Raw genomic sequence first — 24,904 nt, 5'->3', positions numbered from 1 at the left:
ATCTTTCTCATTTTGAGCGCTTTTGTACATTTCTTAACAGAGCTTCTAGAGAGCATCGGTCTCTGATTTGATCATCATTGAACCCTTTGTTACCCTTGTGCCCTGGCACTTTGTGTGGGTTGGGTGCAGAAACGTAAAGATCAGGTTGATTGTTGCGGTAGTTGTTTCGCTGGCAACGTACTTTATAGTTATTTTGAGCGCGGTGGTTATTGGTTTTGTGGTAGATACCGTTGTTGTGCGTCATCTCTCAATGCTCCTATCCCTGATTACGCACCCTCTAACTGGAGTGAGTGCTCCTGCTCAATATTCAAACCTGAGATGTCAGGTCTATTAGCGCGACTCACTTTTGATGCCTCAAAAGTTCTGAGATTGTCAAACCAACGTGGGCTCTAGGGCCCAAGTATCCCCACTTCGTTAACTACATGTTCGACAAACATATTTGTTTGAATGGTAATATCTCTTCCATTACTGTTTCAGTGAGTAGGCAGTAAGCTGAATGAAGCCGATGATAGTATGCTTGTGGGTGTTCATTCCAAGCTTGTTTGACAGTGTTAGCCAGCAAGCTGTCGTGTTTGCGATTCACAGAACCACTGAATTCTATATTCAAAGCCGTGGCAAGTTTTACGTAGTCGTTTTGCACGTGTTGCTGTTGTAGACGGATGAACCTTGTCACGTGTGTCTTCGACGTTCGCTTCAACAGGTAAAGCCTGTCGGTACCCGTAGTGATCGGGTAGCCATCCAAGACGTCTTCTATGTCTGCTAAGAACGTCTGTGTTTGGCTTCCCTGGAACGGGGTCAAAGGTGCAGAAGTTTATGTTTAGACATTCACAGAAGTAGCTACAGCATAACACAATCCTCCAAACAGGAACATGTAGGCTACACCTATCCTAGTGCTAACTGAGGAGCGATTGACTTAACACAAGCAGTCATATTTTTATAACTCTCGGCTGACAGAAACTACAATATAAATTAGCTAATAGCAATGACTATAATTAATCACATCATGGGTAAGGTCACCATTGATCAAAACACTTTCTATAAATCGAAAGTAATCCGACGATGGGTAGTTTTTGTGCGCCGCCATGTTTGTTTTTTTCCGTCTGTTTTATAGTATGCATGTTGAAGGGGGTGTGTCGTCTGCGATCATTCACTTCCGAAAGATGAGTGAACCATTCCTTCACCTCCATTATAATGTCTTTGGTCTGACAGACACCCAGAATGCATTGTATAATGTCAACAAACATGGCACCACACATACATATAGCTGGCAAATAGCTTAGCATTAGCTCATTATAATCAGTACAACGTTCAAAAAAGTATTTTACACACGTCGTAGGTGTCCATTTTTAAAATGTATGCAATAATCGGAATGCATTATTTGTCACCAGTACTTGAAACCGTGAATAAAACTGTAAATACATTACATACATACAGCGCCGAATACAACACCCGGCGCCGACAGAGATGGCCGCATTGCTTTGCGTTGAAAGGAAACTATGCAGTATTTTGTTTTTTTATGCATTATTTCTTACATTGTTACCCCAGGAAATCTTAGGTTTTATTACATACAGCCGGGAGGAACTATTGGATATAAGAGCAACGTCAACTTACAACCAGGAATACGACTTTCCTGAAGCGGATCCTGTGTTTGGCCCACACCCAGGACAATGGATCGAATCCCAGCCGGAGACCCAAAACAACGGTGCCACAGGAGGGGCAGAAGAAGCGGTCTTCTGGTCAGGCTCCATAGACGGGCACACCGCATCCGAGTTTACTACTCGCCAACGTCCAGTCTCTTGACAACAAGGTAGACGAAATCCGAGCAAGCGTTGCCTTCCAGAGAGACATCAGAGATTGTAACGTTCTTTGTTTCACGGAAACGTGGCTCACTCAAGACACGCTATCGGAGTCGGTACAGCCCCCTGGTTTCTTCACGCATCGAGCCGACTGAAACAAACATCTCTCTGGTAAGAAGAAGGGCGGGGGAATATGCCCTATGATTAACGAGACGTGGTGTGATCTTAACAACATACAGGAACTCAAGTCCTTTTGCTCACCTGACCTAGAATTCCTTACAATCAAATGTCAACCGCATTATCTACCGAGAGAATTCTCTTCGATTATAATCACAGCCGTATATACCAGGAAATGTCAGGAAAATAACTTCTCGCTCAATGTCAACAAAATAAAGGAGATGATCGTGGACTTCAGGAAACAGCAGAGGGTGCACCCCCCCCCCCCCCCCCCCCCCCCCCCTATCCACATCGACTGAACAGTAGTGGAGAAGGTGTAAAGTTTTAAGTTCCTCAGTGTACACATCACGGACAAACTGAAATGGTCCACCCACACAGACAGTTTGGTGAAGAAGGCGCAATAGTACCTCTTCAACTTCAGGAGGCTGAAAAAATTTGGCTTGTCACCAAAACAATCACAAACTTTTACAGATGCACAATCGAGAGTATCCTGTCGGGCTGTATCACCGCCTGGTACGGCAACTGCTCCGCCCACAACCGTAAGGCTCTCCAGAGGGTAGTGAGGTCTGCACAGCGCATCACCGGGGGCAAACTACCTGATCTCCAGGACACCTACACCACCCGATGTCACAGGAAGGCCAAAAAGATCATCAAGGACAACACCATCTGAGACACTGCCTGTTCACCCCGCTACCATCCAGAAGGTGAGGTCAGTACAGGTGCATCAAAGCTGGGACCGAGAGACTAAAAAACAGCTTCTATCTCAAGGCCATCAGACTGTTAAACAGCCATCACTAACATTGAGTGGCTGCTGCCAACATACTGACTCAACTCCAGCCACTTTAATAATCAAAAAATTTGGTAAAAAATGTATCACTAGTCACTTTAAACTATACCACTTTATATCATGTTTACATACCCTACACTATTAATCTCAAATGTATATACTGTACTCTATACCATCTACTGCATCTTGCCAATGCCGTTCGTCCATCTCTCATCCATATATATTTTTATGTACATATTCTTATTTATTCCTTTACACTTGTGTGTGTGTGTGTGTGTGTGTGTGTATAAGGTAGTTGTAAGGTAGTTGTTGTGAAATTGTTAGATTACTTGTTAGATATTACTGCATGGTCGGAAATAGAAGCACAAGCATTTCGCTAACCTCGCATTAACATCTGCTAACCATGCGTATGTGACAAATAAAATTTGATTTGATTGAAGTCGGAAGTTTACATACACTTAGGTTGGAGTCATTAAAACTCGTTTTTCAACCACTCCACAAATTTCTTGTTAACAAACTATAGTTTTGGCAAGTCTGTTAGGACATCTACATTGTGCATGACACAAGTGATTTTTCCAACAATTGTTTACAGACAGATTATTTCACTTATAATTCACTGTATCACAATTCCAGTGGGTCAGAAATTTACATTCACTAAGTTGACTGTGACTTTAAACAGCTTGGAAAATTCCAGAAAATGATGAATTAACATAATTTTAGTCAATTGGAGGTGTACCTGTGGATGTATTTCAAGGCCTACCTTCAAACTCAATGCCTCTTTGCTTGACATCATGGGAAAATCAAAAGAAATCAGCCAAGAAAAATAATTGTAGACCTTCACAAGTCTGGTTCATCCTTGGGAGCAATTTCCAAATGCCTGAAGGTACCACGTTCATCTGTACAAACAATAGCATGCAAGTTTAAACACCATGGGACCACGCAGCCGTCATACCGCTCAGGAAGGAGACGTGTTCTGTCTCCTAGAGATGAACATACTTTTGTGCGAAAAGTGCAAATCAATCCCAGAACAGCAAATGAACTTGTGAAGATGCTGGAGGAAACCGGTACAAAAGTATCTGTATCCACAGTAAAACGAGTCCTATATCGACATAACCTGAAAGGCCGCTCAGCAAGGAAGAAGCCACTGCTCCAAAACAGTCATAAAAAAGTCAGACTACGGTTTGCAACTGCACATGGGGACAAAGATCGTACTTTTTGGAGAAATGTCCTCTGGTCTCATGAAACAAAAATATAACTGTTTGGCCATAATGGGGCGGCAGGTAGCCTACTGGTTAGAGCGATGGACTTGTAACCGAAAGTTTGAAAGATCGAATACCCGAGCTGACAAGGTAAAAAGCTTTCATTCTGCCCCTGAACAAGGCAGTTAACCCACTATTCCTAGGCCATCATTGAAAACAAGAATTTGTTCTTAACTGACTTGCCTAGTTAAATAAAGATAAAAATATATATATATATATATAAATATATATGTTTAAAGAATAATGACAATTGTTATTTTTGGAGAAAAAGGGAAAGCTTGCATGCTGAAGAACACCATCCCAACCGTGAAGCATGGGGGTGGCAGCATCATGTTGTGGGGGTGCTTTGCTGCAGGAGAGACTGGTGCACTTCACAAAATAGATGGCATCATGTGGCTGGAAAATTATGTGGATATATTGAAGCAACATCTCAAGACATCAGTCAGGAAGTTAAAGCTTGGTTGCAAATGGGTCTTCCAAATGGACAATGACCCCAAGCATACTTCCAAAGTTGTGGCAAAACGGCTTAAGGACAACAAAGTCAAGGTATTGGAGTGGCCATCACAAAGCCCTGACTTCAATCCCATAGAAAATTTGTTGGCAGAACTGAAAAAACGTGTGTGAGCAAGGAGGCCTACAAACCTGACTCAGTTACACCAGCTCTGTCAGAAGGAATGGGCCAAAATTCACCCAATTGATTGTGGGAAACTTGTGGAAGGCTACCCAAAACGTTTAACCCAAGTGAAACAATTTAAAGGCAATGCTACCAAATACTAATTGAGTGTATAAACTTCTGACCCATTAGAAATCTCTACTATTATACTGACATTTCACATTCTTAAAATAAAGTGGTGACCCTAACTGACCTAAGACAGGGAATTTTTACTAGGATTAAATGTCAGGAATTGTAAAAAACTGAGTTTAAATTTATTTGGCTAAGGTGTATGTAAACTTCCGACTTCAACTGTACATACATACATACAGTAGAAAGAACAACACGATATACAGAAAATAAGGAACTTTGATGGGAACGCACGCGTGTCCATAGTTTATATTTGCCAGCCAGAAAATGTTCCAATTCGTGCAAGACTGCGCAAATATCTGCATACTTGATCTGCGCAAACATTGGTAAAATGCTTGGGCTCTCCTTGAAGAGAGAACTTTGTCAGGCTCAGTAAAGCCTCAAACATAAATTGTCCACACCGCTGAAAAGGGCTACTTCTATGTAAATGAATGAAGAGACGGAACACACCTCAATTCAAACTGTTAGAAAATAAAACTTGTTAGAAAATTATTTTGACATGTTGAAACACAGCCTATAGATAATTAGCAGGCAGCGCGTGTTAACTGTCCTGTTGCGTAATAATCACATTTTGGAACAGTGAGTGCATTCTGACATCACGTGCATAAAACAACTCGCGCTGGGGGCGACCGTTAGAGATATTTGGAACTCGCGTATGAAAAGGTTAACAAAAACATACACAACGTAAAGGATGGAGACTTCGTACATGTAGTGTGTATATACTTTTCAAGTTACAGTATTTCCTTTATAACATTTGTCATTTTGTGATGTCATTACATTCTTCTTTAGATCACCTCTGACCATTCCTCACGTTCTATATTAGAAATATTGATCCAGTATTCGCTTTAGAACGTGTTAGTTTCAGCGAGAAACGTTCCTGTGTGAATTTGGAGAGGGAGAAAGCTGAACGTTCTAATCCCTAATTTACAACAGGGTGTGAACTGTCAACCAACCACCAGTCTGGCTGAAGTCATCTACTGCAAAGCTGATCCGACCCATCCGGATCCTCACAGGACAGTCATGACATAGTATTGCACTAGATTTAGCTAGTCTGTTGTGTGATGTAGGAAAATGTTACATACTGTAAGTAGTATCGCACCAGATTTAGCTAGTCTGTTGTGTGATCAAGTAAAATTAGGAATTCCAATATATATATATATTTTTTTAAAGTTTATTTTATTTTATTTTATATAGCCCTTCGTACATCAGCTAATATCTCGAAGTGCTGTACAGAGACCCAGCCTAAAACCCCAAACAGCTAGAATGCAGGTGAAGAAGCACGGTGGCTAGGAAAAACTCCCTAGAAAGGCCAAAACCTAGGAAGAAACCTAGAGAGGAACCAGGCTATGAGGGGTGGCCAGTCCTCTTCTGGCTGTGCCGGGTGGAGATTATAACAGAACTATGCCAAGATGTCAAAAATGTTCATAAGCGACAAGCATGGTCAAATAATAATCATGGATCATTTTCAGTTGGCTTTTCATAGCCGATCATTAAGAGTTGAAAAACAATAGGTCTGGGACAGGTGGCGGTTCCATAACCGCAGGCAGAACAGCTGAAACCGGAACAGCAGCAAGGCCAGGCGGACTGGGGACAGCAAGGAGCCACCACGCCCGGCAGTCCCGACGTATGGTCCCAGGGCTCAGGTCCTCCGAGAGAAAGAAAGAGAGGAGAAAATTAGAGAGCCAAGATTTTCAAAATGTTCATAAATGACAAGCATGGTCAAATAATAATCAGGAATAAATCTGTTGGCTTTTCATAGCCGATCATTAAGAGTTGAAAACAGCAGGTCTGGGACAGGTAGGGGTTCCGTAACCGCAGGCAGAACAGTTAAAACTGGAATAGCAGCAAGGCCAGGTGGACTGGGGACAGCAGGGAGTCGTCATGCCCGGTAGTCCTGACGTATGGTCCTAGGGCTCAGGTTCTCAGAGAGAGAGAGAAAGAAAGAGAGAACGAGAGAATTAGAGAAAGCATACTTAAATTCACACAGGACACTGGATAAGACAGGAGAAGTACTCCAGGTATAACCAACTGACCCTAGCCCCCCGACACATAGACTACTGCAGCATAAATACTGGAGGCTGAGACAGGAGCGGTCAGGAGACACTGTGGCCCCATCCGAAGATACTCCCGGACAGGGCCAAATAGGAAGGATATAACCCCACCCACTTTGCCAAAGCACAGCCCCCGCACCACTGGAGGGATATCTTCAACCACCAACTTATAATCCTGAGACAAGGCCGAGTATAGCCAACAAAGATCTCCACCACAGCACAAACCAAGGGGGGGCGCCAACCCAGACAGGAAGATCACGTCAGTAACTCAACCCACTCAAGTGACGCACCCCTCCCAGGGACGGCATGAATATATCAATATATCCAAGGGTATGTTGAACTGCAAGGCTGCACCCTAGTTCTAGAACTGTCAGTTTGCTGTGAGCCTTCGCCTTACCCACCGGCTGGTCCCCCACCCCTCTAAAGCCTTACCCTCCGGCTGGTCCCCCACCCCTCTAAAGCCTTACCCCCCGGCTGGTCCCCCACCCCTCTAAAGCCTTACCCTCCGGCTGGTCCCCCACCCCTCTAAAGCCCTACCCTCCGGCTGGTCCCCCACCCCTCTAAAGCCCTACCCTCCGGCTGGTCCCCCACCCCTCTAAAGCCTTACCCTCCGGCTGGTCCCCCACCCCTCTAAACCCTTACCCTCCGGCTGGTCCCCCACCCCTCTAAAGCCTTGGCCACCGGCTGGTACCCCACCCGTCTAATGCGCGTCTCTGATGGCCTTGACATCATAGAGCTGTGTGTTGAACTGGAATGCAGCCACACAATAATGGGGCTGAATGACTAGCTGGTTGGCAGGTTGGTTGCTGACTGGTTGGCTGGCTCAAGGGCTGACTAATTGGCAGATTGGCTGGCTGGCTGGCTGGCAGGCACCAGATGGAATGTGTGCTATGTGCCCAAGCAAAGTTTAAAACATTACTAGACACCAGCTGTGTTTAGTCCATTCGGTAAATCCTAATGGCAGTCAAGAGTTCATGTTATTTAATCATTTAATTATCATGTCCTCCTGGACCAGTCCTGAGGTTTATCAACAGAATGTTACATGCCTATTAGTGAATATACACATGTCACTATCCTTAGCCCTCCCAGATTCTAGTCTTTCTCTTTTGCTCTCTCTCTCTCACACACACACACACACACAGCAGTTGTATACCTATTACTAACTCTCTGTAGCTGGATAATAATGTAGATATGTTTTGTATTTAGCCTCTGCTGCTCTCTGGTGGTTAGTAACATACAATGCGCCCCCACCCTTCATCCTCAGGCCAGACCCTGGGAATAATGTCATACTGTTATAATCATAGAAATACAATCTCATTCTAGTTGTGGTCATATCTTACCCTGAGCATGTGGTCACAATGCTTACTGTAGTATGACAGAATTTTTAAATATGTCTAACTCTACCTCAGGCCAGCCGTGTAGAGAGTGAGCAGGTGCTGCAGAGGAGGCTGGAGGAGATTAGTGAGGAGTTGAGGAGTTCACAGAGCACCCTGGAGAAAGCCCAGCAGGACTCTACCACCCTCTCCGGTAAGACATTATTCATGTTTCGGCCATGTTTGTTCGAATTCCAGTGGACTAACGGAGTATGAAGCGAAAATGCTCAATTGAAACGTTCCTCAAATTTGATCATTAAATTGAACCGTCAGATTTAATAAAACGACCAAAAGAAATCGGATTAGCTATAGTCACGTTATTTGACTGCCAACCTTAACCAATTGTATTTTATTCTTCAAAATTGCAGTGAATAAGATCTATTGATTGAACAGCGTTAATCAAATTTTATTTGTCACATGCGCCAAATACAACAGGTGTAGTAGACCTTACCGTGAAATTCTTACTTACAAGCCCTTAACCAACAATGCAGTTCAAGAAATAGAGTTAAAATATTTACTAAATAATCTAAAGTGATTATTATTAAAAAAAAAATATATATATATACAATCTTATAGTAGCACAAGAAAATTACATAACAATAACGAGGCTATATACAGGGGGTACCGGTACATAGTCAATGTGCGGGGGCACAGGTTAGTATAGGTATTTGTAAATCGACTATGCATAGATAATAAACAGCGTGTAGCAGCAGTGTAAAAACAACAAAGGGGGGCGTCAGTCAATGTAAATAGTCCGGGTGGCCATTTGATTAGTTGTTCAGCAGTCTTATGGCTTGGGGGTAGAAGCTGTTAAGGAGCCTTTTGATCCTAGACTTGATGCTCTGGTACTGCTTGCCGTGCGGTAGCAGAGAGAACAGTCTATGACTTGGGCGACTGGAGTCTTTGACAATTTTTTGGGGCTTCCTCTGACACTGCCTAGTGCTTATAGGTCCTGGATGTCAGGAAGCTTGGCCCCAGTGATGTACTGGGCCGTACACACTACCCTCTGTAGTGCCTTACAGTCAGATGCCGAGCAGTTGCCATACCAGGCAGTGACGCAACCGGTCAGGATGCTCTCGATGGTGCAGCTGTAGAAGTTTGAGGATCTGGGGCCCATGCCAAATCTTTTCAGTCTCCTGAGGGGAAAGGTGTTGTCGTGCCCTCTTCACGACTGCCTTGGTGTGTTTGGACCATGATCGTTCGTAGGTGATGTGGACACCAAGGAACTTAACTCTCGACCCGCTCTACTACAGCCTCGTTGATGTTAATGGGGGCCTGTTCGGCCCGCCTTTTCCTGTCGCCCACAGTCAGCTCCTTTTGTCTTGCTCACATTGAGGGAGAGGTTGTTGTTGTCCTGGCAACCATACTGCCAAGTCTCTGACCTCCTCCCTATAGGCTTTCTCATCGTTGTCGGTGATCAGACCTACCACTGTTGTCAGCAAACTTACTGATGGTGTTGGAGTCATGCTTGGCCACTCAGTCGTGGGTGAACAGGGAGGACAGAAGGGGACTAAGCACGCACCCCTGAGGGGCCCCAGTGTTGAGGATCAGCGTGGCAGATGTGTTGTTGCCTACTACCCTCACCACCTGGGGTCTGTCCGTCAGGAAATCCAGGATCCAGTTGCAGAGGGAGGTGTTTAGTCCCATGGTTCTTAGCTTAGTGTTGAGCTTTGTGGGCACTATGGTGTTGAACGCTGAGCTGTAGTCAATGAACAGCATTCTCACATAGGTGTTCCTTTTGTCTAGGTGGGAAAGGGCAGTGTGGAGTGCGATTGTGTCAACTGTGAATCTTGTGTTTTCGGCATGATGGTGTTGATGTGAGCCTTTTCATGGCTACCGACGTGAGTGCTACAGGGCAGTAATCATTTAGGCAGGTTACCTTCGCTTTCTTGGGCACAGGGACTATAGTGTTCTGCTTGAAACATGTAGGTATTACAGACTCGGTCAGGGAGAGGTTGAAAATGTCAGTGAAGACACTTGATAGTTGGTCTGCGCATGCTTTGAGTACAAGTCCTGGTAATCCGTCTGGCCCCGCGGCTTTGAATGTTGACCTGTTTAAAGGTCTTGCTCACATCGGCTACAGAGAGCGTGATCACAGTCGTCCAGAACAGCTGGTGCTCTATAAATATATAGTTTGTAAGTGAATGTTGTCTGCCATCCCTCCAGACATTCAGGTCCATCTGGGCAGGATAGAGGCTGATCTGAAAGAGCGTAGTGCCCAGGTGGAGGCCCTAACAGCCCAGCTGGAGCAGACCGAGCTGGAGAAGGGACAACTGGAGGATCAGGTAGAATCCATCAACGTACTGCTGGAGGCCAGCCACAACAGAGACGTGGACGAGGACACGGAGGTGAGTTATCAGATTAGGATTAGGGTAAGCGCCTAGACTGCTCCCAACCAGCACTTGCACACTCTGCGTGAGCCAGTGCTTACTAGTGCCAGAGGTTGTTAACTGAGAGACTCAAAATGCATGACTTTCTGTAAACACCCATGATGAAGATTCAGAGCACTGTCAATGGCAAATTTGTTCACAAAGTATTTGCAGGAGGTAATCACAAATTGAGTGTCTGTTTCAAACCTCTCTGGTGCTAATGAGCAATGGCTTGTCCGGAGGTGATGTGGTGGTGAAAACCAACGTTTTTTGGGGGTCCACTTCTGAATTCATGTTTATTTATGTTTTACAGGGTAACTCCACTGAGTTGGAACAGCTAAAGAGCAGGTATGGTTTTGATAATCTGTCCCTCATAATTCTCTTTATAGATGTGGAGTTGGTCTTTTCTCAACAACACCAATCATTTATCTTCCAGTCTTCAGGACAGAGACAGTCAGTTGGCATCACTCCAACAGGAGCTGAAGCAGCTCCAAGAAATGAAACAGGAGGCTACTGTAAGTTCTGTAAGTAGTCTCTCTTGTGTTTTCATTGTGCTAGCTAGTTGGATGGCCATGCACTTTGGCTAACTGAATCTGTTTTTTCTCTATTGATTTCCTCTCTTGGTTTCTTCCTAGGTTCTGGCCTTTCTAGGGAGTTTTTCCTAGACACCATGCTTCTACATCCTGCATTGCTTGCGGTTTTAGGCTGGGTTTCTGTACAGGGCTTTATAAATACATGTATTTGATTGATTTCCTAGCTGAATCAGTCAGTTGTCTCTTGATTTCCTAGCTGAATCAGTCAGTTGTCTCTTGATTTCCTAGCTGAATCAGTTAGTTGTCTCTTGATTTCCTAGCTGAATCAGTTATTTATATTTACTGAATGTATTTGGACATTTCTAGGCAGAATTGTATCCATTGGGAAGAGACTCCAAAGGGGGGTATTGAGAACCACAATGTTGTCTTTTTATCTTTCATTATCTTCTTACTCTGTCCCGGCAGGCAGTCGCTACAGCTGAGAGAGAGCGGGCACCTAACAGGTATGTCTGGAGGAAGTCCACTGCTATTTCAGTTTAAATCACACATTTGAAGCTGAAACTGTCACCAACTTTGTTCAATTCTGCTGTTATGTACCTGAACATCCTCATATGCATCTCTCTTCATTTCAGTGAGGAAGCAAGCCTGGTGGCATCACTTCAGGAAGAACTGAAGCAGCTTAAAGAAGAGATGGAGCAACTTAAAAACTCTCCCGTAAGTTTCTTTGAGCTAAAAGCGGTACATTTCTATATTTACACGACAGCTTTTCCATTATGAATATTGACATGTTTTCTCAAAGTTGACTGCTTTTTTGTCAGGCTGATGTCACTAGAGAGACTGAACAGCTGCTCAACAGGTGAATTATGGTTTTATTGAAACCTAGTTTCAGAAGAATATACTTACTAGAAGGGACAGAACATTGTCTTGAATGGGACTGTTAGTTCTAGTAATTATAGTTATATGCCTTGTGCTTACTTGGATCAACAACAAACAAAAAAAGATATGTTTCAATAAAACTTCATTACAACACACCATTGCCTAATGCTGGTTAACAATGTGCTCCTTCATTCCAGAATGAAGGAGAGAACGAGCCAGGAAGTGAAGAAACTCAAAGAAACATCAGAGCAGGCCCAGAGCAGCACTGCTGTAAGTGTGCCATTCCTCTCCTACAGTCACCTACAGTTAACCTAGTCTGGTCCCAGGCCCATTTGTGCCGTTTTACCAATTTCCTATGGTTGTTTGGCATGACAACAACCATAGGAGTTGGCAAGACCTCACAAACAGATCTGGGACCAGGCTATAGTTGCCCTTCTTGTGTATCAACTTGATCTGTACTACTGTAGGATATCTGTACTACTGTAGGATATAGTTATCTGAATTCCTGCTTTATGTTTCAGCAGTCCGACAACACCGCAGAACTGGCGGCGCTACAAACCAGGTACAAAAAGCATTGTTCATCACCTAACCCATTGATTTTAACTTGGTTTTTGTCTTGTGGAATATCAAATCAAACTGTATTTAAAGTGTCTTTAAAAATCGCAACACATTTTACAGTAAAACAATACAAATGTTGATTAAAAGCTATATGGAATATTTGCTTTTGGCTCTTCTATATAAAAAGGATATTAAAGTAAACTGTGTTTCTGGCCATCTGGTTGTTTATTAGTCTGGCAGAGAGGGACGCTATGATGGCATCACTACAGGTGGAGCTAAGGGAAGCCAGGGACCAATCGCAGAAGGTACAGGAGACCCTTGCTCAGGTCCAGCAGAGCCAGGGGTCAGAGCTTAGCACAGAGCTGCCGGTAAGACATGATGTACAAATCTGACTGAGCCATGATCATAAATTGATTGGTCTGGTCTGACAGAAGTCATGGGGCCCGTTTATGAAACGTTTAGATAGAAATAGGCCTTGTCGAACAAACGTGCCTCTCTGACATGTAGAATAAGGAATCACGTCTGCTCTATTCACGGCAGTTCTATATGCAATATTTGACAAAGATTGTCTGCCGAATATATTCCTGGTTATGTAGTCTGTATATTATGTACACTATATATAATGCTTCATATACAGTACCAGTCAAAGGTTTGGACACACCTACTCATTCAAGGGGTTTTCTTTATTTTTACTATTTTCTACATTGTAGAATAATAGTGAAGACATCAAAACTATGAAATAACACATATGGAATCATGTAGTAACCAAAAAAAGTGTTAAACAAATCAAAGTAGCCACCCTTTGCCTTGATGACAGCTTTGCACACTCTTGGTATTCTTTCAACCAGCTTCACCTGGAATGCTTTTCCAACAGTCTTGAAGGAGTTCCCACATATGCTGAGCACTTGTTGGCTGCTTTTCCTTCACTCTGCGGTCCAACTCATCCCAAACCATCTCAATTTGGGTGAGGTTGGGTGATTGTGGAGGCCAGGTCATCTGATGCAGCACTCCATCACTCTCCTTCTTGGTCAAATATCACTTACACAGCCGGGATGTGTGTTGGGTCATTGTCCCGTTGAAAAACAAATAATAGTCCCACTAAGCGCAAACCAGATTGGATGGCGTATCGCTGCAGAATGCTGTGATAGCAATGCTGGTTAAGTGTGCCTTAAATTCTAAATGCATCACAGATGGTGTCACCAGCAAAGCACCATCACGCCACCACCTCCTATTCTTCACGGTGGGAACCACACGTGGAGATCATCCATTCACCTACTCTGCATCTAAAAACGACACGGCAGTTGGAACCAAAAATCACAAATTTGGACTCATCAGATCTAATGTCACCGGTCTAATGTCCATTGCTCGTGTTTCTTGGCCCAAGCAAGTCTCTTCTTCATATTGGTGTCCTTTTAGTAGTGTTTTTTTTGTTGCAGCAATTTGACCATGAAGGCCTGATTCACGCAGTCTCCTCTGAACAGTTGATGTTGAGATGTCTGTTACTTGAACTCTGTGAAGCATTTATTTGGGCTGCAATTTCTGAGGCTGGTAACTCTAATGAACTTATCCTCTGCAGCAGAGGTAACTCTGGGTCTTCCTTTCCCATGGCGGTCCTCATGAGAGCAAGTTTCATCATTGTGCTTTGATGGTTTTTGCGACTGCACTTGAAGAAACTTTCAAAGTTCTTGACATTTTCTGAATTGACTGACCTTCATGTCTTAAAGTAAAGCTGGACTGTCATTTCTCTTTGCTTATTTGAACTGTTCTTGCCATAATATGGACTTGGTTTTTTACCTAATAGGGCTATCTTCTGTATACCACCCCTACGTTGTCACAATACAACTGATTGGCACAAACACATTAAATTACACAAATTAACTTTTTAAGGCACACCTGTTAATTGAAATACATTCCAGGTGACTACCTCATGAAGCTGGTTGAGATAATGCCAAGAGTGTGCAAAGCTGTCATCAAGGCAACGGGTGGCTACTTTTAAGAATCTCCCATATAAAATATATTTAGATTTGTTTAACACTTTTTTTGGTTACCACATTATTCCATATGTGTTATTTGATAGTTTTGATGTCTTCACTATCATTCTACAATGTAGAAAATAGTTTAAAAAATAAAGGGAAAAACCTGGAATGAGAGTAGGTGTGTCAGCTTTGACTGGTACTATATATCGTTTGTCTGCTTTTACCTGTAAGCCAAAGCGCCACAGAAAAATATCACATTTGTAGAAAATGTAATGGACATGAATGTTTTCTCATTTGTTCTGACTGACTATGGTGTTTTGATTCCAGGAGCTGTTGGAGAAACTTAAGGAAGCAGAGGACAGCCACGGGACACTGCAGGCAGAGTGTGACCAGTACAGAACGGTCCTGGCTGAAACGGTGAGTACCTACAACAACACAACACGCCCAGTTGGTTTACACATCGGCATATCTAGATCCCTCAAATTAAAATCTGCATCTTGAAACGAGTTCCACTGCTTTTTTCATTATTCCCTCTAATTAGGGACTGATTTAATTGGGACACCAGATGGGTGCAATTAATTTTGGTAGAACAGAAAACCAGCAGTACTTTGGACCTCGTAGTGTAAGATTTGAATACCCCTGCTCTAGATTAACTTAAAAATGGGCCTACAACATAAGACAATTACATGTTTGTGTGAGTGAGAGACGGGTGTAAATGGGGGATAGATCTACTGAATTTATCACCCAAAACCTGCATCTATAAAGATGTGAAATTTGACCTCAAGCAAAACCTTCTCTTGCATAAAAATACAAGTGTGTGAGTGCGAGTTGTGGTCTACAAGATTTCATCCTGCAAAAAAAGAAATACTCACACCATTATGTATCTGTCTCTACACAGGAAGGAATGCTGAAGTGCCTTCAGAAGAGTGTTGAAGAGGAGGAGCTGGTGTGGAAATCCAAGATTGCTGACTCTGAGGACCAATTGAAGAAGGTGAAGAAGCAGTGTTTTCTCTCCTCTCCAACTGTAATATTGGCCCTGCAGTGTATTAGTGGGCGGGGCCAATGTTGCAGTCTCCGACCCAACATTTTAAAGGCCCTTTTCTTGGCCAAAGAGACAAAATGTTGCTATTTTAAAGCACATTTCCTGAAATTCTTCACATTTTGCCATTGCTTATTCTGTGTTCGTATGTTATCTGAGTGACTCAAACATTATGACACAATCAATGGGGGCCCCATGCCAGGACATATTTGGGATTTTATATTCTCTCTGACTGTCTAGTTTTTATTGGTGATTGTTACTTCTCAAAGATGATCTTATTTAAAAATACACTGCTCAAAAAAATAAAGGGAACACTTAAACAACACAATGTAACTCCAAGTCAATCACACTTCTGTGAAATCAAACTGTCCACTTAGGAAGCAACACCGATTGACAATAAATTTCACATGCTGTTGTGCAAATGGAATAGACAAAAGGTGGAAATTATAGGCAATTAGCAAGACACCCCCAATAAAGGAGTGGTTCTGCAGGTGGTGACCACAGACCACTTCTCAGTTCCTATGCTTCCTGGCTGATGTTTTGGTCACTTTTGAATGCTGGCGGTGCTTTCACTCTAGTGGTAGCATGAGACGGAGTCTACAACCCACACAAGTGGCTCGGGTAGTGCAGCTCATCCAGGATGGCACATCAATGCGAGCTGTGGCAAGAAGGTTTGCTGTGTCTGTCAGTGTAGTGTCCAGAGCATGGAGGCGCTACCAGGAGACAGGCCAGTACATCAGGAGACGTAGAGGAGGCCGTAGGAGGGCAGCAGGACCGCTACCTCCGCCTTTGTGCAAGGAGGAGAAGGAGGAGCACTGCCAGAGCCCTGCAAAATGACCGCCAGCTGGCCACAAATGTGCATGTGTCTGCTCAAACGGTCAGAAACAGACTCCATGAGGGTGGTATGAGGGCCCGACGTCCACAGGTGGGGGTTGTGCTTACAGCCCAACACCGTGCAGGACGTTTGACATTTGCCAGAGAACACCAAGAATGGCAAATTCGCCACTGGCGCCCTGTGCTCTTCACAGATGAAAGCAGGTTCACACGCACATGTGACAGAGCCTGGAGATGCCGTGGAGAACGTTCTGCTGCCTGCAACATCCTCCAGCATGACCGGTTTGGCGGTGGGTCAGTCATGGTGTAGGGTGGCATTTCTTTGGGGGGCCGCACAGCCCTCCATGTGCTCGCCAGAGGTAGCCTGATTGCCATTAGGTACCGAGATGAGATCCTCAGACCCCTTGTGAGACCATATGCTGACACATGCACATTTGTGGCCTGCTGGAGGTCATTTTGCAGGGCTCTGGCAGTGCTCCTCCTTCTCCTCCTTGCACAAAGGCGGAGGTAGCGGTCCTGCTGCTGGGTTTTTGCCCTCCTACGGCCTCCTCCACGTCTCCTGATGTACTGGCCTGTCTCCTGGTAGCGCCTCCATGCTCTGGACACTACACTGACACAGCAAACCTTCTTGCCACAGCTCGCATTGATGTGCCATCCTGGATGAGCTGCACTACCTGAGCCACTTGTGTGGGTTGTAGACTCCGTCTCATGCTACCACTAGAGTGAAAGCACCGCCAGCATTCAAAAGTGACTAAAACATCAGCCAGGAAGCATAGGAACTGAGAAGTGGTCTGTGGTCACCACCTGCAGAACCACTCCTTTATTAGGGGTGTCTTGCTAATTGCCTATAATTTCCACCTTTTGTCTATTCCATTTGCACAACAGCATGTGAAATTTATTGTCAATCAGTGTTGCTTCCTAAGTGGACAGTTTGATTTCACAGAAGTGTGATTGACTTGGAGTTACATTGTGTTGTTTAAGTGTTCCCTTTATTTTTTTGAGCAGTGTATATAGCTCTATATACCAAAACCAGATATAAAGTATGTAGAAATATATTCTCTACATAGTCGTTTAAGTTTACACTGAAAACATTTACATTCCGAAAATTACCACAAATGTATTTTTAAAAAGCACCCCGCCACTGCTCAATTATTATTGGGGAAACACTGCCATGTTCTAAACCACACCCACTCTACTCACACTAGGCCCTGGAACAAGTGCACACTCTGAAGGAGACTGCAGAGAGCTTGAAGGCAGAGAACCAAAGCATAGAACAGGTATAATAAATATATCGACATTTTATAAAATAATCTGTTCATTAATTTCCACCTGAATGGGTTGATCATAATATCAGGCTGATTTCAACTACAGTCCAGTAGGTGTGTAGTGCTGGACTGGTACTGTCTGTACTGAATTGTACTTAAGTAATGGACTCCTTACCCTCCTCTCCCTCCAGATGAAGGAGCAGTTGATGCTGTTGGAAGCCCAGTTGGAGAAACAGTCCGAGACCGCCCCGACAGAGGAGGAAATGGCACCGGTACACATCTACATCCATACAGTACACCATAGGTACACTAGCTATACACATCTACATCCATACAGTACACCATAGGTACACTAGCTATACACATCTACATCAATACAGTAGACCATAGGTACACTAGCTATACACATCTACATCAATACAGTAGACCATAGGTACACTAGCTATACACATCTACATCCATACAGTACACCATAGGTACACTAGCTATACACATCTACATCCATACAGTACACCATAGGTACACTAGCTATACACATCTACATACATACAGTACACCATAGGTACACTAGCTATACACACCAGCATTCATGTAGTAGAAACAATCAGAGACCATCCAGACACAGGGGATTGATGACACCGATACACTGACTAGTAAAGACATCATCATCCCATATCACCAGCTGGTTTGTGCTCTTGTCTCACTAAATCACATGGCTGACCAAATAATCTAGTACATTGCTGAGACTCTTATTTGGTTCCTCTAGGGCAATTCACACTGCTGATTGAGGATATATTTACTGAAGAATGATTGGGTTTTCTATTCCTTTTTTGCATTTCCTAATTGTATCTTTTTAATTGCAGGTCTCATTTGCAAAAGAGACCTTGGTCTCAATATGACTCCCTGTCAAATAAAGATTAAGTAAAATTGTTCTGGTCTGTCTTCTCCAGTTGAAGCAGCTACTGTCAAAGTCTCAGAGTCCGCTGGAGTCAGCCCAGACGGAAGCCCAGACGCACAAGGAAGAGCTGGCTACGGTAGGAGAAAGAAGTCCCCACTAGAATAGTAAACAAACAAAAATGTGACCACCTGGGGACATTGTGTTAGTCCCCACAAGGAAAAAGGTTAGGGGTTTATGGTTAGGGGTTTAAGGTTAGGTTTTGGGACTAGGGAGAATAGGGAATGGGAATCAATCCCCACAAGGTTAGTTAAACAAGACTGTGTGCGCGCCCCTGTGATCCTGATAGGAAACGCAGTGGGCTGCCTATTGAGGTCTACTTAGTATGTATCACAATTCTCCCCCTCCCCTCTTGTCCCTAACCCTTGGAGCTTCCTTATCCAGGTCAGAGGTCAGCTGAGCGAGGCGATGATGTGTGCTCAGAGGCAGGAGGCAGTCCCTGAAACCAGGGCACAGAACAGCCAATCAGAGCCTGAGGTCAGAGTGCACCGGAGGTTATAGGTCATGGGGCACCCTTCACTGCTTGTCTGTTTTACTGGGGGGTACTAGACTTTCTGGAAACTGGTCACTGGACAGCAGTGGTTACCATAACCAGGGAATAGAGAGATATACAAATACTACTGGCTGATGTCATGACCATAGACAGCTGCCAGAGTTTAAAATGTTATATTAATGGCAGCCATCTTGGCATGTCATAAATAGGGACTAACTCATAAATGAAATGACTAGATTTTATTTATATGGACTAAATTCTAAATTAGTATCTCTCCTGCTGTTAAACCATGTATCTGTGGAGTTGGGATCCATCGGATCACAGTAGAAAAGTCCTCTGTTCTTTTACTGACACATTTTGATTGATAAAAAGATTACAGCAATAAAAGAAACAGAAGGGCAATCTGGTATGCCTGTGCTTCAGACGTGGATCATCACTAGCTCCAGAATGTTGCTTCCTCTGAAACAGACCGTTTGTCTAGTCTGTCCAGTCCTCTCCATACACAGCAGCTGCTAACCATGGTGTGTGTTTAACCAGCCAGTGTGTGTTGACTACTAGCTGCAGCTAACTCTAACCATGGTGTGTGTTTAACCAGCCACTGTGTGTTGACTACCAACTGCAGCTAACTAACCATGGTGTGTGTTTAACCAGCCAGTGTGTGTGTTGACTACCAGCTGCAGCTAACTCTAACATGGTGTGTGTTTAACCAGCCAGTGTGTGTTGACTACCAACTGCAGCTAACTCTAACATGGTGTGTGTTTAACCAGCCAGTGTGTGTGTTGACTACCAACTGCAGCTAACTCTAACCATGGTGTGTGTTTAACCAGCCAGTGTGTGTTGACTACCAGCTGCAGCTAACTCTAACCATGGTGTGTGTTTAACCAGCCAGTGTGTGTGTTGACTACCAGCTGCAGCTAACTCTAACCATGGTGTGTGTTTAACCAGCCAGTGTGTGTGTTGACTACCAACTGCAGCTAACTCTAACATGGTGTGTGTTTAACCAGCCAGTGTGTGTTGACTACCAACTGCAGCTAACTCTAACATGGTGTGTGTTTAACCAGCCAGTGTGTGTTGACTACCAGCTAACTCTAACCATGGTGTGTGTTTAACCAGCCAGTGTGTGTGTTGACTACCAACTGCAGCTAACTCTAACCATGGTGTGTGTTTAACCAGCCTGTGTGTTGACTACCAACTGCAGCTAACTCTAACATGGTGTGTGTTTAACCAGCCAGTGTGTGTGTTGACTACCAACTGCAGCTAACTCTAACCATGGTGTGTGTTTAACCAGCCAGTGTGTGTGTTGACTACCAACTGCAGCTAACTCTAACATGGTGTGTGTTTAACCAGCCAGTGTGTGTTGACTACCAACTGCAGCTAACTCTAACATGGTGTGTGTTTAACCAGCCAGTGTGTGTTGACTACCAGCTAACTCTAACCATGGTGTGTGTTTAACCAGCCAGTGTGTGTGTTGACTACCAACTGCAGCTAACTCTAACCATGGTGTGTGTTTAACCAGCCTGTGTGTTGACTACCAACTGCAGCTAACTCTAACATGGTGTGTGTTTAACCAGCCAGTGTGTGTGTTGACTACCAACTGCAGCTAACTCTAACCATGGTGTGTGTTTAACCAGCCAGTGTGTGTGTTGACTACCAACTGCAGCTAACTCTAACATGGTGTGTGTTTAACCAGCCAGTGTGTGTTGACTACCAGCTAACTCTAACCATGGTGTGTGTTTAACCAGCCAGTGTGTGTGTTGACTACCAGCTGCAGCTAACTCTAACCATGGTGTGTGTTTAACCAGCCAGTGTGTGTGTTGACTACCAACTGCAGCTAACTCTAACATGGTGTGTGTTTAACCAGCCAGTGTGTGTTGACTACCAGCTAACTCTAACCATGGTGTGTGTTTAACCAGCCAGTGTGTGTGTTGACTACCAGCTGCAGCTAACTCTAACATGGTGTGTGTTTAACCAGCCAGTGTGTGTTGACTACCAACTGCAGCTAACTCTAACATGGTGTGTGTTTAACCAGCCAGTGTGTGTTGACTACCAGCTAACTCTAACCATGGTGTGTGTTTAACCAGCCAGTGTGTGTTGACTACCAACTGCAGCTAACTCTAACCATGGTGTGTGTTTAACCAGCCAGTGTGTGTGTTGACTACCAACTGCAGCTAACTCTAACATGGTGTGTGTTTAACCAGCCAGTGTGTGTGTTGACTACCAGCTGCAGCTAACTCTAACCATGGTGTGTTTAACCAGCCAGTGTGTGTGTTGACTACCAACTGCAGCTAACTCTAACCATGGTGTGTGTTTAACCAGCCAGTGTGTGTGTTGACTACCAACTGCAGCTAACTCTAACCATGGTGTGTGTTTAACCAGCCAGTGTGTGTGTTGACTACCAACTGCAGCTAACTCTAACCATGGTGTGTGTTTAACCAGCCAGTGTGTGTGTTGACTACCAACTGCAGCTAACTCTAACCATGGCTTCTATCACTCATCTTAGCATGATCACTCACTCATTGGGTTCAGTTTCCCACTGATTTTAGATTTTTCACTGAAGAACCACACTGTTTGTTTTGGACATGACGCTGTGTCTTGCCTGGTGTGGAGTGAAGTGGGCACTAACATGACACAGGGTGGTGTGTGGGTGTGCAAGTCACAACATGTTATAGTGCTTTTACATGCTTTTATCTATTTTTGTCTGTAGCAAGGAGGAACACACAACATCTCTAGCGTCTGTACAGATATTCATCTTCTTATACTATATTTTCTGCAGCTCAAGGTCCAGTCCCAGTTGAATCAGACCACAGAGGAGTTTGAGCAGGTACTAAACTCTCCCACCCCACACTACATACCAATCGGAAGAGGGTAGCTCTTGCTAGCAAGTTTGACATTGGCTAACAACAAAATTGCTTAGTTAGACACAGCGATTTGTTGGATCGACTGTATGTTTGACTGTTTCTCTGACTGACTGTTTTCTCTCTTGATCCCCCCCCCCCCCAGGCTCAGAAGACGGTTGCAGAGCTCCAGGCTCAGCTGGACCTGCTGAAAGAGGCAGGAGACTCCCCACAGGCCGACACAGAGGACGTAGCCCAGCTAAAGGTACCCACATAGCGCTGAACATGACCCTTGGCTGTGTTCATTAGGACACAATGCTGTGGAACTTTCAGATAGAAATATGTTATGTAGAACAAACATGCCTCTGACATGTAGGATAAAAATAGTAATCATGTTGGCTCTATTCATTACATTGCTAACCCTAACCCTGCAACATTGGACAACGTTTGCCTACTAAATGTGGACCAGGGCCAGTATTCATCAAGTGTCTCTGAATAGGAGTTCTGATCTAGGATTTATAATTATCTCTGGGGTGAGGACTCTAGTGCCCAAATGCCTGTTTTAGCATGGTCACCGCCATTGAGGACTTTTATAATTTTAAAGTAGTCAACTGGGTGGGACTTATTATGGGTCAAGGAAGGATCACATGATTCCATCCATGTCATCAGGAGAAATCAGCCAATGAATCATACTCTTGAGCTAACATTCCATAACTGTAGGTGGCAATAAATCACCAACCTTGGGTTTATACCTGTTCAAACAACACACTCCAGGTGGCAGTATGCTCCCTTAAAGTTAGTTTACCAGCTCATAGAAGTAGTGGAACAAATTGACTAATTCAAAATGGAGCCTGAATAGCACTACCCATGCTGTCACAGATGCTATAATGGGATATACAGTAGCCTATTCAATGTTGCGATCGTTATACATCTCTATGGGTCACCCCTGTCCATTCACTATAGTCTAAAAGGAAAAACGGATCCTAGATCAGCACTCCTACTCTGAGACGCTTTCTGAATACATGCCCTGGTCAGTACTGAAGCCGATGGAGGTTGTGTGAGGTCCGAAGGATCACCTTCTGTCCCTTTTCTTTTCTCCTCAGGTGCACCTGCAGAAAGAGAGAAAACTAATCAAAGATCTTGGCCAAGCAGCCACCAAACTCCAGCAGCTCTTAAAGTCCACTCAGGAGCAGCTCGCCAAAGAGAGGAACAAACACTGCACACTACAGGACCACTCTGATGAGACCAAGGTGGCTATTACAATCTATTACTCATTTATTATGCTAAGGTTGTGGATTCAATTCCCGCAGGGATCACATACCCAAACTAAAAATGTATGCACTCTCTGTACTGACACTTGTTTTGGATATCTGCGTCTGCTTAGTGGAATACAGAGTCAAATATATATTATTATTATTGTACACTTAGCCTGAATGACTACAGTAATACTGTTTTGAACTGCTGCATGGGTGTGGTTAGGTCATGTCTTTTCTATATTTTTTGTAATTTCCATCAATGATTGTTTTGATTCATGTATGTATTGTTTGGGTGTGGTTGTAAATTTGTATTTTTGTGTCTGACTTTCAGAGTACAGTGCTGAAGGAAGGAACATCTGTTTAAGAGACTGAAGACAAGACATTAAAACATTCCAAAAAGGCCTTCATATGATTCCTATTATCATAGTTATGAATTCCAAAACCATTCTTATTTCTTTGTACTGTAGTAGTTGATTTCGGAAACTCCTGTAAGAATCAAAGGACCCGTTTCCCAGACACAGATGCATGCTCAATGGAGAATCTCAATTTAAAATAACTTTTTAGTCCAGGACTAGGCTTAATCAAGTCTGTGAAACCGGACCAAAATGTTTAGCTATTGCTATGAACATTTCATTGTATGATCTATGATGAGGGAAAAAAGACTATGCTGCAAACAAAACTTTGTTGAAGAAAAACCTCCATTCCATCAATGATTCTGTCTATGTCAGAAGTTACACCTAATACTAGCTTTGGTCCAGGGCATTAGTGCACGTTCCTCCACTACGCCCTGTATCGCTATCGATTAACGCCCTGGATCAGAGTTAACCTATTACCTACTCTGCCTTATATTCACACTGACCCCCCCCCCCCCAACCAACCAACCAGAGTCCAGTGTTAAAAGGGAAAACAATTGTGCGTTAACACACTTAATGTCTCTATTGTGCCATTTTGCCTGTATCCAAAATGGCACCCTATTCCCTATATAGCACATTACTTTTGATCATGGCCCTCGACGAAACGCAATGGGCCCTTGGTGAACTATATAGGGAATAAATATGGTGCCACTTTCGGACACCTTTTGTGTGTCTTTTCTAAGAGGTTGGTTGAATGGTGGGTAGATTTTATGGTACACACAATGGATGGGCGAATGCAATACAGTGAGTGCCTCCTGCAGTAGCTGGCTGCCAACACGCATTAATGACTTTGATAAAGAATAAACTACAATGTAGCTATGTGTAATGACTCGGTCCTGCTTGAACCTGTTGTTGACATTTAAACAAAGGATTGATGAAAGAAACCTTGTGGCTGTTCCAGAAAGCAGGATTGTTACATTAGCCAGCTAATATTGATAAACATCTAGCTAATTTGGATAAATTGCCACATAACGGCAACACAGAGGCTATGCTACAGGACTTCTTTGCTAGCACTGACAGGTATATGTTCCGGGACTCCGCCGATAGCATCGACGAGCTAACCACCTCCATCACAGTGAATGCTCGCTGCTTCCTCGGGTCAAAAGACCGGGATTAACACCGAGGTTGGAGCTAAAATAAAGGACAGGGCTACTGCACACAGGGCTATGTATTGCAGCCAACCCCGAAGCTACAGCTGAGGACACAAACAAGTACAATACATCCCTCTACAACCTCTGCAGAGCCATCAAACAAGCAA

General features: G+C 43.8%; 1 protein-coding gene across 10 annotated transcripts in view; it reads left to right on the top strand.

The window, feature by feature from the left end:
- Positions 1-24,467, top strand: part of LOC129861326 (ribosome-binding protein 1-like) — a 67,075-nt gene extending 42,608 nt beyond the window's left edge. For 2 of the 10 annotated variants that reach the window (XM_055932669.1, XM_055932660.1), the window contains exons 10-28: positions 8,282-8,399; positions 10,412-10,593; positions 11,004-11,138; positions 11,613-11,650; positions 11,780-11,861; positions 11,966-12,003; positions 12,221-12,293; positions 12,545-12,587; positions 12,804-12,949; positions 14,885-14,974; positions 15,456-15,548; positions 17,636-17,707; positions 17,887-17,967; positions 18,646-18,729; positions 19,035-19,127; positions 21,917-21,964; positions 22,144-22,242; positions 23,081-23,227; positions 23,565-24,467. In XM_055932669.1, coding sequence (XP_055788644.1) covers positions 8,282-8,399; positions 10,412-10,593; positions 11,004-11,138; positions 11,613-11,650; positions 11,780-11,861; positions 11,966-12,003; positions 12,221-12,293; positions 12,545-12,587; positions 12,804-12,949; positions 14,885-14,974; positions 15,456-15,548; positions 17,636-17,707; positions 17,887-17,967; positions 18,646-18,729; positions 19,035-19,127; positions 21,917-21,964; positions 22,144-22,242; positions 23,081-23,227; positions 23,565-23,597 — 1,695 coding nt within the window. In that variant the 3' untranslated portion in view covers positions 23,598-24,467. Of the gene's footprint in view, positions 1-8,281; positions 8,400-10,411; positions 10,594-10,927; positions 10,963-11,003; positions 11,139-11,612; positions 11,651-11,779; positions 11,862-11,965; positions 12,004-12,220; positions 12,294-12,544; positions 12,588-12,803; positions 12,950-14,884; positions 14,975-15,455; positions 15,549-17,635; positions 17,708-17,886; positions 18,000-18,645; positions 18,730-19,034; positions 19,128-21,916; positions 21,965-22,143; positions 22,243-23,080; positions 23,228-23,564 lie in introns of those variants that run through there. The other 8 variants (XM_055932737.1, XM_055932697.1, XM_055932686.1 and 5 more) reach the window with 8 other exon arrangements.
- Positions 24,468-24,904: the final 437 nt, after the last annotated feature.

This window comes from Salvelinus fontinalis, chromosome 1 (assembly GCF_029448725.1).
Source record: "Salvelinus fontinalis isolate EN_2023a chromosome 1, ASM2944872v1, whole genome shotgun sequence".
In the NCBI taxonomy this organism is placed as follows: domain Eukaryota; kingdom Metazoa; phylum Chordata; class Actinopteri; order Salmoniformes; family Salmonidae; genus Salvelinus; species Salvelinus fontinalis.
Note: the sequence above shows the minus strand (reverse complement) of the source record. Positions and strands in the feature narration are given on the sequence as shown.